Raw genomic sequence first — 14744 nt, 5'->3', positions numbered from 1 at the left:
CCTGATCGGTTTTGATCTATGCAGCACAATTTTTGGTTGCTGTTGCAGCCATGTATATATATATATGCATCTGTTTTTGTTGCGTTCTTTGCCTTTTGTGCTTATCCTCATGTATTTTCGGTGCTACATGACGCAAAAATAAGCATGGGGAAGAGTTAACTTTCTTATTTTCGTTTTTCTTCATCTTATTTTTTGTCCTCCCATACAATTTTCTCTCTCTTATCTTTCCATGACCGGTGAAGCATTGCATAAATTGGTAGACACCAATTAAGAAAGTGTACGTCTTGCAACAACAGTTACATACTCTGATGATTGTATCTGTTCCTTCCCTTAAATGTTTCTTGTTCCCCTCTCCCTCTCTCTCTCTTTCCTCTCTTTTTTTGGCATCAACGATATTGCACCATTTTTTATTTGGCTCCCTGGTTACAAGATCGAGATTGTTAGATGCGCTGCCTAAACACACAAATACTCCCTCCGTTCCTAAATATAAGTCTTTTTAGAGGTTTCACTAAAAGACTACGTACGGATGCATATAGACATACTTTAGAATATATATTCACTCATTTTGCTTCGTATGTAGTCTTCTAATGAAATCTTTAGAAAGATTTATATTTAGGAACGGAGGGAGTAGTATATTGCTGATTTATAATTTGGATCTGTATATTGTTGCACTGGTTGTTGTTGGCATGAAGCCATGCATATGGATCTATGTTGATACAATGCATGTTGCAGATTTTTTTTATTTTTTTTTGTTGTGTGTGGAGAAATTATCCGTCCAAAGTATAGCACAGTCTCTGCAAACCATTGTTGCTATCGATCCAAATACTGATTAAGAGTGTGCATACCTCTGATCTCAGCTTATTCTGAGAACAGCTTTGTTACTATATATCAGCTGAGATCTATGAAACGTGTGCTTATCTTCGCGTGGATCAGAAATAACTAATCTCATGTCTGTTTTTATTTTCTGCAGTTCTTTTAGCTAGCAGATCATGGCATCCTCCCTCAAGGCATTGCTTGTTGAGGATATGGCAGTTCAACGCATGGTTCTCTCCGCTTTGCTTCGCAAGCAGTTTCACTGCGAGATCACCATGGCGGAGAATGGGAAAGAAGCTGTTGACATGTTCCTTGAGGGCAACACGTTTGACATAGTTTTTTGTGATAAGGACATGCCCATAATGACCGGTCCTGAGGTACTACTTTACTACTAGCTAATTTCCCATTTCCTCCTCTTCCTTTATTTTTCTTGAACATAACACATATATCGACACAATATTTCCTGTACATGTTACTTTGACAGGCAGTTGTGAAGATCCGTGCCATGGGTGCCACCGATGTGAAGATCGTCGGGGTGTCCACTGATTTTGAGGCCATGGAGGCCTTCATGAGTGCCGGTGCTGATGTATTTGTACCCAAACCAATCAGGCTCGATGTTGTCGAGCCTATGATCCAGGAAGTCATCAACAACAAGAAGAATTAACGATGGTCTGCGGCAATCTAGATTGGTTGGTCCAGCCATCAAGAATTTTTTAAATGTTCAGCTAGCTCATTATATTATTATCGCCGGGGTTGCCATTTTGTTTCGATATCATGTTGAAGGTCCGGCGCCACTCGCAAGAAGAACAAGCTGAGATGCTAGTACAATTTGATCGATCATTCGGATCGATGTACTAATGTGTAGCCTTTTTGAATTTAATCTACCACTTCTCGTTAATTTATGCTTCATGGTGGGTGGCATGTGAATGTGTTCCAGAGGATTCGACTCCCAATTTATTTGATAATTGTCTTACGGTTTGGATTTCTGTTATTGGGGTGGTACGTCTAACTAACCACCCCGGTAAATCCTCGAAAAAAAGACCCCTGTAATGCTAAACAAGAACCGCATGCAATAATCTCTTGCTGGAAACATGGCCTCAAAGAAAAAATACGCTCATAATTTCTTGAGGCATGCATGGCTTTAGTTTCAACAAGAGCTACTCTCGGTAATGCCCTCGGCATAAGGTGATCCAGTGTTGACTCCTTACCGAGAGCAACACTCAGAACAATGTGAACCCTAGATGCATGGTTTTATCTTTACCGAGAGCACCCTAGAATTTTGATATGATTTTGTGACAACCATCTTGAGGAAGATCATTTCCAACGGGTTAAGCTCCTGGAGGAGGGGGAGGAGGAGGGGCATCATTTCCACTGCCTTGAGATTGCATAAGAGCCTATAATAATATAGTCACGTTAGCATTGTTTGTTGCTAAATAATGAATGGGGAAAATTTAGAGAATGTTCTACCTCTAGTTTTTTTCGAGAAGCTTGAACCTTTTGTTCATTTCTGCCCTCTCCTTCTCTCTTTCATCCTCCTCAGCCTGGCGCCTTTGCTCCTCAACCTGCCGCCTTTGCTCCTCTTAAGCAGCCCGTTGTTTCAATAATTCCTGTAATATACATTACGGTCATATAGGTTGCATGGGTGGTATTTCGAGGCATGGGCATAAATATACGGTTATGATGCTAACCTTGAGACGCGTGATCTCACGTGACACGACGGTCGGGCGACTCCGTATGGACGGAGTTGAGCTTGTGCTAGACGCGTGTATCTCGTGGAGCTTGCGATGCGAGGAGGTGGTGATCGCCCCGTTGCAAAGGAGGTGGCGTCCATGGCCCCTCCCCTCACCAGCAATGATAAGCATCTCCAGATCAAGTGGCTTGGACGTGGGTTCGGCGTCCTGCCCGTGCACCTCCTGGAAGACCTCTGTAAAAGGTCTCATACCTCTCCTACGCCATCTGTCTGCAGAACTCGGCGCCATCTTTCCCCTTGTGGTAGCTTACTTGCACGGTTCAATCCAACTATCATACGCAACTCCTTGTGAAGTTAAATCCCCAAACTTGGCCTGAAAAGTAGAAATATATCAGAGATCATATATAAATAATAATTATGCAGCAAAAGAACCAAATAGATCGCAAAAGAATTCACGAATAATATGATCATAAAGTGACAATTCAGCATATCCCAATAAACAAACCAGAAGATTACATCACATGGATCACAATCATCTAGGACAACTCATGTGATCTTTGTATTGAGAATCAAGAAATAAACTTTGTTCATAGGCCTCCTAGCAGTCTAAGGTTTTCTCCTCCACTGGCAGATCGCCAACGCCCTCCTCTTCCGCTGGATCCTATCGGTGGGGGTGGGGGTGGGGGTGCGGGGCGATCTACCGACGGGAGATGTATTATTGTTTACCCGCATTTTGAGGCATTAGGTAGGGCTCCGCTTGTTCGTCCCTTATATCCTTTTAGCAGCGGTGATGGTGGTCTTCAATGAATGTTCTTCTGGCTTCTTCTTTGGCTTCAAAGGTATGTGCATGATTAAATCTAGGTGAAGTGATTGAGTCAACAAGTTCATAATTCTCTTTGTGGAACCACCGGTAATTAGTTGTCTTTGTCAGATCGATTCTTCTTCGAAAACAACGACATTGATCTGGTTATTACAACGATTTAGGTGGATGTCTAGGTATGATCGAACCAGCATCACCTTTTTCGTCGGGTTGTAGATCTTTCAGAGTCAATGTCACTGGCACTGCTTGGCAAAGATTAGCAACTTCCCGGTTGGCTGCATTGATACTAGCTACTATTTTCTCGTCCACGCAATGATACAAAACTCCAGTGGCGGCAGCATCAACGCACCATCGACATGCATGGGATTGAGATGATATAGGATTCCTCAAGAAGTAGTTTTATTTTCATTTTTTGAGGAGTTTTCTTGCTCAATAATATATTTGTAAGTGCAAACATGGATATTTATCGAGTTCTGGAAAGTTTTATGCCAAGTTTGTTAGAAAATTTTGAACCTAGACAATTTTTTTCCATATCTCGATGTTGCGACTTGGCCCACGGTTGCCCTCTCCACCCTTTAGAAAGTTTGGGCACTCGCACGATGCGAGTGTCGTCATCCGCAACTACAACCACTCACCTCATATCATCATTAGGCTTCTTCCAATGCAAAAGAGTGTTTAGATATCATGAGGTGCTAAGTGCGTTAAGTAGCTTAGAAACATTGTAGTATACCTCACGACATGAACTCATGGGTTCAAGTAAAATTCGAGTAATATAGACAAGTGGGGATCCTCACCCCCTCAGGACTTGTTCGGTTAATCCCTTCCATCAAGGGATTGGCGAGGATTGAAGGTGATTGAGGTGGAATTTGACTTGTAGGAGATTTAATCCCTTCCGATCCTTTTCAAACCCCTTCGAATTTGAAGTAACCCAACAAGGTCTCATGATTGTTTGATTATTAAAAAGAAAAGAAAATCCATTAATTGTTTTTTTGGGCGCTAACCCATGTGATCGTTGACCAGTCAACTCGTGGAAGGTCCAGGTTTGTGGGGCCCACAGGAAATTAATTTGTACTCGTACTACGATAGTAGTACATGCGAGCCATGGAATTGTTGGGTGTGCATGCATGCTTGTTGATTGGCATGGAAGCAAAAGGTAGGCTAATTTTGGTAGCAAAACGCATGCAAGCTTGCATCTATTCTATTCGAGTTTGCAGACGGCCGCGATCCGATCGTAACAAGCAACTGATCGATTCGATCGATCGACTAAAGAAAGAAAGGTATCGTACGTACGTCAATGGCGCCCGGCGGCCTTGCGCTCCTCCTCCTCCTGGCGCTCCTGGCGCTGGTGGACGCGCTCGCCGCCCTCAACATCGACATCACGGCGTCCATCTTCCACTCGCACGACCACCTCGGCGGCAACAAGAAGCAGCAGGAGAAGGAGAAGCCGCCCTCCTCCTCGGAGAAGGAGAAGGAGAAGGAGAAGGAGAAGTCGCCGTCGTCGTCGTCTTCGTCTTGGTCGTCTTCTTCATCGTCGTCGTTGAAGGTGGACGCGGACTACTTTGCTGCTGCGGCGAAGAAGGGTCTGCACTCGTTCACGGGCGGTCGTGGCAACTACAAGGCGATGGCCAAGGAGTTCCTGGAGGCTCACAACCGGGTGCGTGCAAAGTACGGCGTGCCTCCGCTGCGGTGGAGCAACAAGCTTTCGCGGTACGCGCGGCGGTGGTCGGCGGCTCGTCGGTTCGACTGCGTGATGATGCACTCGGTGGGTTCCCCCTACGGCGAGAACGTGTTCTGGGGGACGGGGTGGGACTGGCGTGCCGTCGACGCCGTCGGCGACTGGGCCAGCGAGGCCTCCTTCTACGACTGGCGGGCGCAGGCCTGCCACCCGGGCCAGGTCTGCGAGCACTTCACGGCCATCGTGTGGCGGACAACAAAGTACGTCGGATGCGGGCGCGCAGAGTGCCTCGCCGGCGGCGTCTTCATCACATGCTCCTACGACCCGCCAGGGAACTGGAAGGGAGAGGTGCCCCTCACATAATTCATTCATTCATACTCCTATATAATTATTTTTAATTAATACTCCTTACTTTCTTACCTACTTACAATGGGCTGGGCTGGGCCGGGCCGGACTGCGCCTCATTTTTTTTTCATTTTTTTAGCGAACAGACTTGCCTTATACTGTGTAACATATCTTGGGCCCGCGCCAGCTAAATTTTAGATTTCAGTCTTGCCTTTTTGGTTTTCGTTATTATTATTATTTTCATTAATAATTCTCTATTCATACTTTTTTTTTACATCACACCATGTCGCCATGCCATGGATATATAGGCATCTTCAATAATACATGAAAATGGTACACTTCAACTCCTTGCTCAACTGAAAGCAATCCTCGATTACTATTATTATTTTTGGAATTCCACAACAAACACACCAATAGATAGGCTAGGAATTCCACAAAAAACGCCATCTTTTTCTTAAAAAAGACACGACATTTCCTTAATTAAGAAGAGATCGAGTGGGAATTGACTGGTTAATGTGCGGCTAGACAAGCAAGCAGAGGTGTGTCTGACACCATACATCATCACATAATCCAATTTGACGACACAACACAAGGAAAAAAAACTAGAAGCGCAAGGTGCGCTTGCAGGGCCGCAGGTGTCAAACAGGCAGGTGTGGCTTTGCTCAAGCTTTCAGCTCTCGACGCCACAACCTGGGCTGGCCCATGGTCGCTGTACTGTTCATTATTTATTTATTTTGTTCTGTTTCGGTTTCTATTTCTCTTCTATTCCTTTTTCTGTTTTATGGTTTAGTTTTTTGTGTTTCTATACAACGTTCAGTGCGTGTATTAGAAATAAATTGTGCAACTAATATACAATTGTTCATTGTGTTTCTCAAATTTGTTCAGTGAATATTACCACAAATTTGTGCAACCCATTTTTTTACGTTGTTACATACATTGGGCTGGACTGCGCCTCATTTGTTTTTCATTTGGTTTAGCGAACTAACTTGTGTGGCCCACGACGACTCGATTTTAGCTTTCAGTCTTGCCTTTTTGGTTTTCGTTATTATTTTCTGTGGATGTTTTTGGCTTTCATTACTAATTCTCTAGTCATACTTTTTTACATAACACCATGTCACCATGCCATGGATATATAATATAGGCATCTATCTTAAACAACATGCCATTTTCGTTAATTAAGGAGAGGATTCGCAAAAAAAAAAAGATTCGTTAATTAAGGAGAGAGTGACATGCAGGCGGCTATAAACTACAAGATTCGCAACAAAAAAAAAAAGATTCGCAAAAAAAAAAAAATCCTACGACCTGGAAACTACAAGGGCGAGGTGCGCTCACGGGACCTTCTATTTGACGCTCTATTCATCAAATATGGGCGTGACGCATAAAGGGCGGCCGGCCCATTGTTTGCTTGCACAAGTGATTTTTGTAATGTTTCTCTGTGTTCTCAGTTGGTTATTTATTTCATTTTTTGAAAAAACAAAAAAATAATTGTTTTAATGTGAACATTTTTGAAGATCTTTAACTATTTTAATATGATTTCTAAAATGTCTTGGGCTTTTTAATAAACACTTAAATTTAAAAAAAACGAACATATTATGAACGGTGCATATTTTTTTACAAAATTTCTTTTGAAATGCATATTTCTAGTGAAAATTTAAACATGTACGAAAATTACATATTTTGAATTTTTCAAAAGAATAGAGAAAAGGAAAACAAAAACCTAGGAAATAAAAAAAGCAGACAGTCCCACAAACCAGCTAAATGGGCGCCCATAATCTCTTTGTTGTTGTTGAGAAACACACACTCAATCTTATGATCGTCACTCATAGACAGAGCTTTGCACTAAAAAAAAACACCGAAAGCGCCGAAAAGCCTGGAATAATCCAGAACCACAAAGAGCCTAGCCATCTGAGCTACGATCTGTTTGTTCAATTTTTTTGGTCTTCAGACTTGCCTTTCGGTGTTCATTTCTTTCATCCTTTGTGCGCCACATGATGCAATGCAATATATAAGCATCTTCAACAACACAAAAAATATGATATTTCGCCGTGCCACCAATAAGCACACAAGCCTCAGGGACAACATACTTCATTCAGCACAGAGGCAAATTCAGGGAAGAAGAACAATCAACAAAATGAACCAAGCATATATATTTATATATTTATATCAGTAAGTAGTAAGTTATTCCATGACCGACAGAATATATATATTTCTACAAGGCAAGGGAACCAACCTTATTTCTTCTACTCCATAAGGGAGATACGATATGATTAGTTTTCTAAGACGAACAATATATTATACTATTAATCAAGCTGCTGCTGATGGATCATCCGACTCACTCCCTATACAGTGTATCAGTACTCTTCTTCTTCCTCCTTCATTGTCTCTGTGGTGGTGGACAAACATATATATAGATGGATGAGATGGTGGTGTATGCTCTACTGCTACTGGCTCTGTCGCTGGATCAGTGGCCGTTGTCGCTGGATCCGTAGCCGTAGGGGTTCTTGCTTGCCCAGTTCCACAGGTCTCTGCACATCTCCTCCACCCCAAACTTGGCCCTGTTCACATTTTCATCACATCACATCATTCTTGTTATTGCCCTGTGTTACCATAGCAAGATGCAAACGGAAACAAAGAGTAACTTACTTCCACTTGAGCTCCTTCTCTGCTTTGGCAGTGGCAGCGTACACAGTCTCGGCATCTCCAGCTCTTCTTCCAGCATAAACCAGAGGGATTTTCTGCCGCATCATTGCTTTCAGTATTAGTACTGTCATCGCCAGAGCAGAGCAGAGCATAATATATCTACACACGTGAGACCATGATTCTACTTTTTTTTATTTATGAAAGTTATAGTTCATACCTTTCCGCAAGCCTTCTCGAATGCGGCAACCATCTCCAGCACGGACGTTCCCTTTCCAGTGCCCAGATTGTACACTTCGCACCCTGCAATTAAGCGCAAACCACTCATTCAGTTATTCATTCGTTAACAAGGCCATTCTCCAGTTAAGTAATAAGATCATTCATTGTCAGCTGTCATGTTGACGGTTGGTACGCACCTATTCTGTCAGAATCTTCGTAGAGCTTCCTCAAGGCTGCGATGTGGCCGTCAGCCAGGTCAACAACATGGATGTAGTCACGTACCTGCCATCATGTGTTGCATACCAATAGTAGTTAGAGACAGGAAGCAAGATTCTAGCTCTCAATCATGCCGGAACGAATGAATGATTGATCGATTGATTCATCAGTTAGTTGGTTATTAGTTAAGGGTTGGACGCATGACAAGCGTTGCACATACCCCTGTTCCATCCTTGGTGTTGTAGTCGGTCCCGTAAACCGTCAGCGCAGGCCGCCTCCCGACAGCGACTTGCTGGACATAGGGCATCAGGTTGTTGGGGACTCCAAGGGGGTCTTCCCCGATGTAGCCACTCGGGTGAGCGCCAACCGGGTTGAAGTACCTCAGCAGTATGATCTTCCAGTCGGGGTCCGAGCGCTGGAGGTCACGGCAGATGTCTTCAATGACAAGCTGCACAGGCAAAATCATCGACAGGCACCAGATGAGATTCTCAGCGTACAAAGGAATCGTTGGCAGGCAACAGAAAACAATTAGCAATCGTAGGTCATATACCTTTGTTCGGCCGTACGGGTTGGTCGCGGAGAGCGGGAACTCCTCGGTGCAGGGCACTTCCTTGGGCCACCCGTAGACGGTGGCTGATGATGAGAAGACGAGCTGCAGAGATGAATTGAAAGCAGTTTATAATTAGCATCCGGACCAGATCGATGATGATGACAATCATTCGATGTGATGTACTTAATCATATGCCTATACTACTTCTTTAATCAAAGGTAGTAGCAGCACAATTAATTGGTGCTGAACTGCTTCATTAATTGATGAAGAAGAGAGCCGCGACGGCCTGCACTGTACCGCCGTCGTTAAGCCTAACTTATTCAGACCCCAACAGAGAGAGCCAACTGCATCCGTGGTTGTAAACTCAATGATGATGCCAGAGCCTAGACTGCCAAGGGGCATTTTCTTCATTGGTTATTGCACAACAAGTAGGTATGCCCATGTCCTTTGTTGGTAAAGTATAAACAAAGACCAGGTGTTAAAACCTACTAGGTTTCCTTTTTTGACAATTCCAACAATCAGAGGCTAGGCTACATGTACAAACAAGCAAGTAAAACTGTATGCATCTGTGGTGCTGTACTGAATAATGCCTGCACTATACAGAGAGGCCATTGCTGTACGTATTGTTTAGTGCGACAATTATTCAGGCAGACAAGCTGAGCTGTTAAAACCTTACTAGCTAGCTGCAATTCCAGCATACAGAGAGGCTAGCTGCAGCAGCTAGCAGAAGAAAAAAAAATGGTGCTAGCCAACAAGAGAGGCAAGCTGGGGCCGGCAGGCAGCAATGCAATCAAGACGAGTAGGTGACAGAAATTAATTATGAGAGACACCTGGTCCAGACAGCCCAGCCAAGCTATAGCTAGAGCCAAAAGCTATCTCGCTCGCGTCCCAGCAATGCAATACAAGGCAAGCTCGCGTCCCAGCAATGCAATGCAACGCAAGACAACGCAACGCAAAAGAAGAAGAGGAGGAAAAGAAATAAGGTTTGTACCTTCTTGCAGCCATGTGCTGCCATGACTTGGAGGAGGGTGATTGTGCCGATGAGGTTGTTGTCGTAGTAAAGCAGCGGCTTCTCCACGCTCTCCCCGACGGCTTTCAGACCCGCAAAGTGGATCACAGCCTCGAACCTGTTCAGACCAGCCAGCCAGATGATGAGTGAGCAATCGACATCAAACCAACACATGCATCCTAGTTTATTTATTCAATACTAATAAATACATACTCCCTCCGTCCGGAATTCCTCCGTCCGGAATTACTTGTCATGAAAAAAAATGAATGTATCTAGAATAAAAATACATCTAGATACATCGATTTTTTTGACAAGTATTTATTTCCGGACGAAGGGAGTAGTAAATTACGACGAAGACGATGATGATGGTGGTGGTGGTTTGTTGGACAAGTGAGAAGGAATGATCGAATATGGGAGAGCATAACCGCCAGCGGATAGGTTGCTTGCTTGCTAGAGAGAGCTTTCCAGCTTGGACGGGACAAGAGAAGCCAACTCATCAATCAACCAATCCAATCCAATCCATGGACGGATGGATCAATCAGATGACACCTACCGGCCGTAATCAACAACAAACGATGCATGCAGAAAAGAGATAGAAAGGGAGGGTTTCAGAGTAAGCTCCTCCCTCGTTTCAAAATATAAGACCTTTTAGAGATTACACTAGGAGACTACATACGGAGTAAAATAAATGAATCTACATTTTAAAATATGTCTATGTACATCCGTATGTAGTTCATAATGCAATATCTAAAGAAGTCTTATATTTAGCAACGGAGGGAGTACATAGTATTGGTATACTAGTTCGTCTGTCTCAATCAGTTTACGGGGCATGCACGTAGTTTTAGATTAACAATTTAATTAACTACAAGTATGTATTATATGTGATAAAAAATGTATGGTTAGAAACTACATGCGCTTAATTGTTGTGACATATAATGCATATTTAGTTAGTCAAACCAATGACCTAAAACTATCGTGTAAACTGAGTGAGATCAACAGAGAATAAGGGAGATAGGCTTGGCACGACGGCCGGCCAAAGAAAAGAAAGCAAGCAAGCAAGCATTTGTGGAATAGTTAATTTGTAAGCCGAAAGAAAAGAAAGGTGGATGGAGTTGCGGTTGGAAGTTGGACGGCAGCATGTGGATGTGGATGTGGATGTGATTGATGATGAGGATGACGGGTCGGGTAGTAGGCTGTAGCACGTACGTAGTTGTAGTATATATGCAGTATGCAGTGCATATTTTCGATATAGTACGTACTAGTGAAGAAAAATGGTATAGTAGTACAAAGGTACCGACCTCTGGGAGGAGAAGATATCTTCAAGCGCCGCCTTGTCACGGAGGTCCACCTGCACACCCACACACACAATTTGCAGCAATCCGTCAGCAATCTCCACACACACACACTACATACATACATACATGCATGCATGCATACATGCTTGGATGTGAATATGATTTGATTGACACTGCATGCATAAATAATACTCCCTACAAGTAAGTCATTTTAGAGGAGGAGATTGTATGAAGACATATTTGAAAGCATAAATCCACTCAGTCCATATTTAGTCGTGTAATGAAATCAAATCTTTAAAAAGAGATTTTTTATGTAGGGAAGGAAGGAAGGGAGTAGTAGTATGCTGTAATTGTTGGTTGACGAGACAATGAAATCAAATCAAATCAAATCAAAGGAGGAAGCATCGCGTGGAGTTAGGAAGAAGAGGTGGCCTGCGCTGCGAGACACGAGACACGCGGTTTGGTTTTCCTTTCCTCTGCTAGTACTAGTAGTAGTAACTGACTCGGCACGCGTCGAGTGCATGCATGCGACCAGGAAAGAAGGAAGAAAAAAGAGAGAGAGCCACGGGCACCGTGTGACCCGCCCACCGAGAAAGACACGCACGAACGCTCAGGGTGTGTGTGTGTGTTTTCATTCAATTCAATTCAATTCAACAAGAAGAAAAACCCCAATTCATTCCTTCCTTCCTTCCTTTCTTTCTTTCTTAGTATGATGATGATCAAGAAACATGAACTAGCAATCTAGCAGAGGACGGATTATATATATATTTGAGACCTCACGGCAAGTAAAGGGGATGTGATGTGTTCAAAGGAAAGGAAAAGAAAAGATCCTAATTAATCCAGAGTAATAAATACTAGTAGTTACATCCCCAATCGACGGGCCGGCCGGAGAACTAGGAAGACTGGCCGGCCGGATAACGTGGATCGGAACGGACAGAAGCAAACTGAAAGCCATGAAACAGAGCAAGGAAAGGAAGAGGAACCAACGAACCTTGCGGAATTCTAGGAGGTTGGTGTTGTTTGCGAGTTGTCGCACGCGGCGGATGGCCTCCTCGGACGCGTTGTCGAGGCTGTCGACGACGACGACGCGGAAGCCCTGGAGGAGCAGCTGCAGCACCGTGTGGCTCCCGATGTACCCCGCGCCGCCCGTCACCAGGATCGTACGAAGAACAGCAGAAACCATCTTCCTTCCTTCCTTCTTCTTCTTCTGATTCGGGAGGGGATTGTAATGGGATGGATGGATTTCTTTCCTTGGGTTTTATGGATGGATGGATGGATGGATGGATGGAGGAAGGGGAAGTTGGGTTGTTTCTTCCTTCCTTGTTTCTCTCGCGGTTTCTTTCTTCCTCTGTTGGACTTGGATGCAGAGGTAGGGATGTGCGCCGGATATATATGGATCTCCAGACGGGTCGTGGGTTCCCTTGTTTTTTTTATTTTAAGACGGAGGTGGGACGCGCGACGATTCTTGATTCCTCCAACGCAACACCGCTCGCTCCTTGTTGAGATACATACATACATACATACATAACCGCCCTCTCTTCTGGACCGTACACGTGTACCACGCTCCACCGCCATGGATCCTTCGTAATCACCCACCCAAATACGACCTTCCATACTCCCTTCCTTCTTAAATACAGTATATAATTTCTTTTTACAGATTTCACTAACATTCTTACATACTCATGTACATTTCTATTTTGAAATACGGCTATATAGATCCCCATGTAGTTTTTTAATACTCCCTCCGTTCCTAAATATAAGTCTTTTAAGATATTTCATTAAGAGTCTACATACGAAGCAAAATGAATGAATCTACACTCTAAAGTATGTCTACATACATCCGTATGTTGTCCACTAATAAAACCTCTTTAAAGACTTATACTTAGGAAACGGAGGGGGTAGAATTTTAAAAAAATATATTTAAAAAACGAGCAACTAGATTCCATTGCATTCCTCTCCACTTCATTCACGCCACCCATATATCATGCCCAAACAAACAATTACGTGTCCAGACTCGTTCAAGACAAAATTCACAGCAAAATACTAGTAAGACTCAAAAAGCATAATCAACAATTTAACCGTTCCCAAAATATCAAATCTGAATAGGTCTTGACAAAACAAAAAAAACAATTTTGATGTCCATAAATGTTGGGAAGCGTTGCATGGAAAACAAAAAATTTCCTACGCACACGCAATACCTATCATGGTGATGTTCATCTACAAGAGGAGATTTCCGATCTACGTACCCTTATCAATCGCAAAACGGTAAGCGATAAGAAACGCGGACGATGTAGTGGAACAGCTTGCGTGATTCAAATCACCGTAGTCGTACTCTTCGTCCAACGATCCGATCTAGCGCCGAACGGACGGCACCTCCGCGTTCAGCACACGTACAGCGCGACGATGATCTCATTCTTCTTGATCCAACAAGAGAGACGAAGAGGTAGATGAGTTCTCCAGCAGCATGACGGCGCTCCGGAGGTTGGTCATGATCTATTCCAGTAGGGCTCCGCCCAAGCTCCGCAGAAATACGATCTAGAGGAAAAACCGTGGAGTTTGTGGTCGGGCTGCCGTGGCAAAAGTTGTCTCAAAACAGCCCTAAAACTCCACTATATATAGGAGGAGAGGTGGGGAGACTTGCCTTGAGGACCAAGGCCCTCTAGGTGCGCCGACCAAGGAGGTGGAGGAGTCGTTTCAGAGGGGACGTAACCATACAAATGGAAAGAACCAAGTCTACATAAAGGGTGAATATGGATGCCCATCAGGGAGATGTTGTGGGGAGGAAACAGACTCGGCTCATGCTGGTTGATGAGGAGACGCTGAACAAAAAACGAGCAAATGAAAAAGAGCTATCGAGCGAGTCACGTACAGATAGGGACTCAAAGAAGAAGAAAGCAGAGGGGGAAGCTGACACAACGATATTGGCGGAGGCTGCTGATCAGCCCCGCCAGGACCAATGAATTGCTTCGCTTGGAACTGTCGCGACCCGGAGACAGTTCATGAACTTCACCATATGGTGAGAGTGGAAGCGCCCGCCTTGGTGTTTGTTGCTGAAACAAAGATCAAGGGCTCAAAAGTTGTAGACTTAACGAGGAGATTGGGTTTTGCTGGATGTTTGCCCGTAAGCAGTGTCGGCTTAAGTGGCGGTTTGGCCTTATTTTGGTCACAAGAGGTGGACGTTAAACTGAATAATTGTTCTGATCAACATATTGACGTAGAAGTGCAGAGTGTGGGATCGGACCGTAATACATGGCGGTTTACTGGTTTCTATGCCAAAGCTCGCCGAAGCGAGAGAGCCCAGAGTTGGGATCTTCTCAGGCAGTTAAACTCACAAAGTTCCTTGCCGTGGCTGTGTGGGGGAGATTTTAACGAGATAGTCAACAATTCGGAGTATTTTGGTACACATGACAGAACTGAGTGTCAGATGGCAGGTTTTCGCGAGGCAATAGATGATTGTGATATCCATGATCTTGGG

The 14744-nt window shown here is 43.9% G+C and overlaps 3 protein-coding genes across 3 annotated transcripts; 2 read left to right on the top strand and 1 right to left on the bottom strand.

Moving 5' to 3' along the window:
* The first annotated feature begins 989 nt into the window (after nt 1–989).
* LOC123422010 (two-component response regulator ORR42-like) lies at nt 990–1477 on the top strand. The gene is made up of 2 exons (XM_045107646.1): nt 990–1190; nt 1298–1477. Exons 1-2 carry the CDS (start codon nt 990–992, stop codon nt 1475–1477), a joined length of 381 nt encoding a protein of 126 aa, XP_044963581.1.
* A 3140-nt stretch (nt 1478–4617) lies between these two features.
* On the top strand, nt 4618–5361 carry LOC123452835 (pathogenesis-related protein PRMS-like). Its single transcript, XM_045129561.1, has one exon. It carries the CDS (start codon nt 4618–4620, stop codon nt 5359–5361), a length of 744 nt encoding a protein of 247 aa, XP_044985496.1.
* Nucleotides 5362–7466: 2105 nt separating this feature from the next.
* Nucleotides 7467–12639, bottom strand: LOC123452826 (UDP-glucose 4-epimerase 1). Its single transcript, XM_045129551.1, has 9 exons — nt 12261–12639; nt 11273–11322; nt 9957–10092; nt 8966–9067; nt 8636–8863; nt 8397–8481; nt 8201–8283; nt 7987–8078; nt 7467–7898 (listed from the first exon to the last, which is right to left on the bottom strand). Exons 1-9 carry the CDS (start codon nt 12450–12452, stop codon nt 7805–7807), a joined length of 1062 nt encoding a protein of 353 aa, XP_044985486.1. The 5' UTR covers nt 12453–12639; the 3' UTR covers nt 7467–7804.
* Between the last annotated feature and the right edge of the window lie 2105 nt (nt 12640–14744).

This window comes from Hordeum vulgare, chromosome 1H (assembly GCF_904849725.1).
Source record: "Hordeum vulgare subsp. vulgare chromosome 1H, MorexV3_pseudomolecules_assembly, whole genome shotgun sequence".
Taxonomy (NCBI): domain Eukaryota; kingdom Viridiplantae; phylum Streptophyta; class Magnoliopsida; order Poales; family Poaceae; genus Hordeum; species Hordeum vulgare.
Note: the sequence above shows the minus strand (reverse complement) of the source record. Positions and strands in the feature narration are given on the sequence as shown.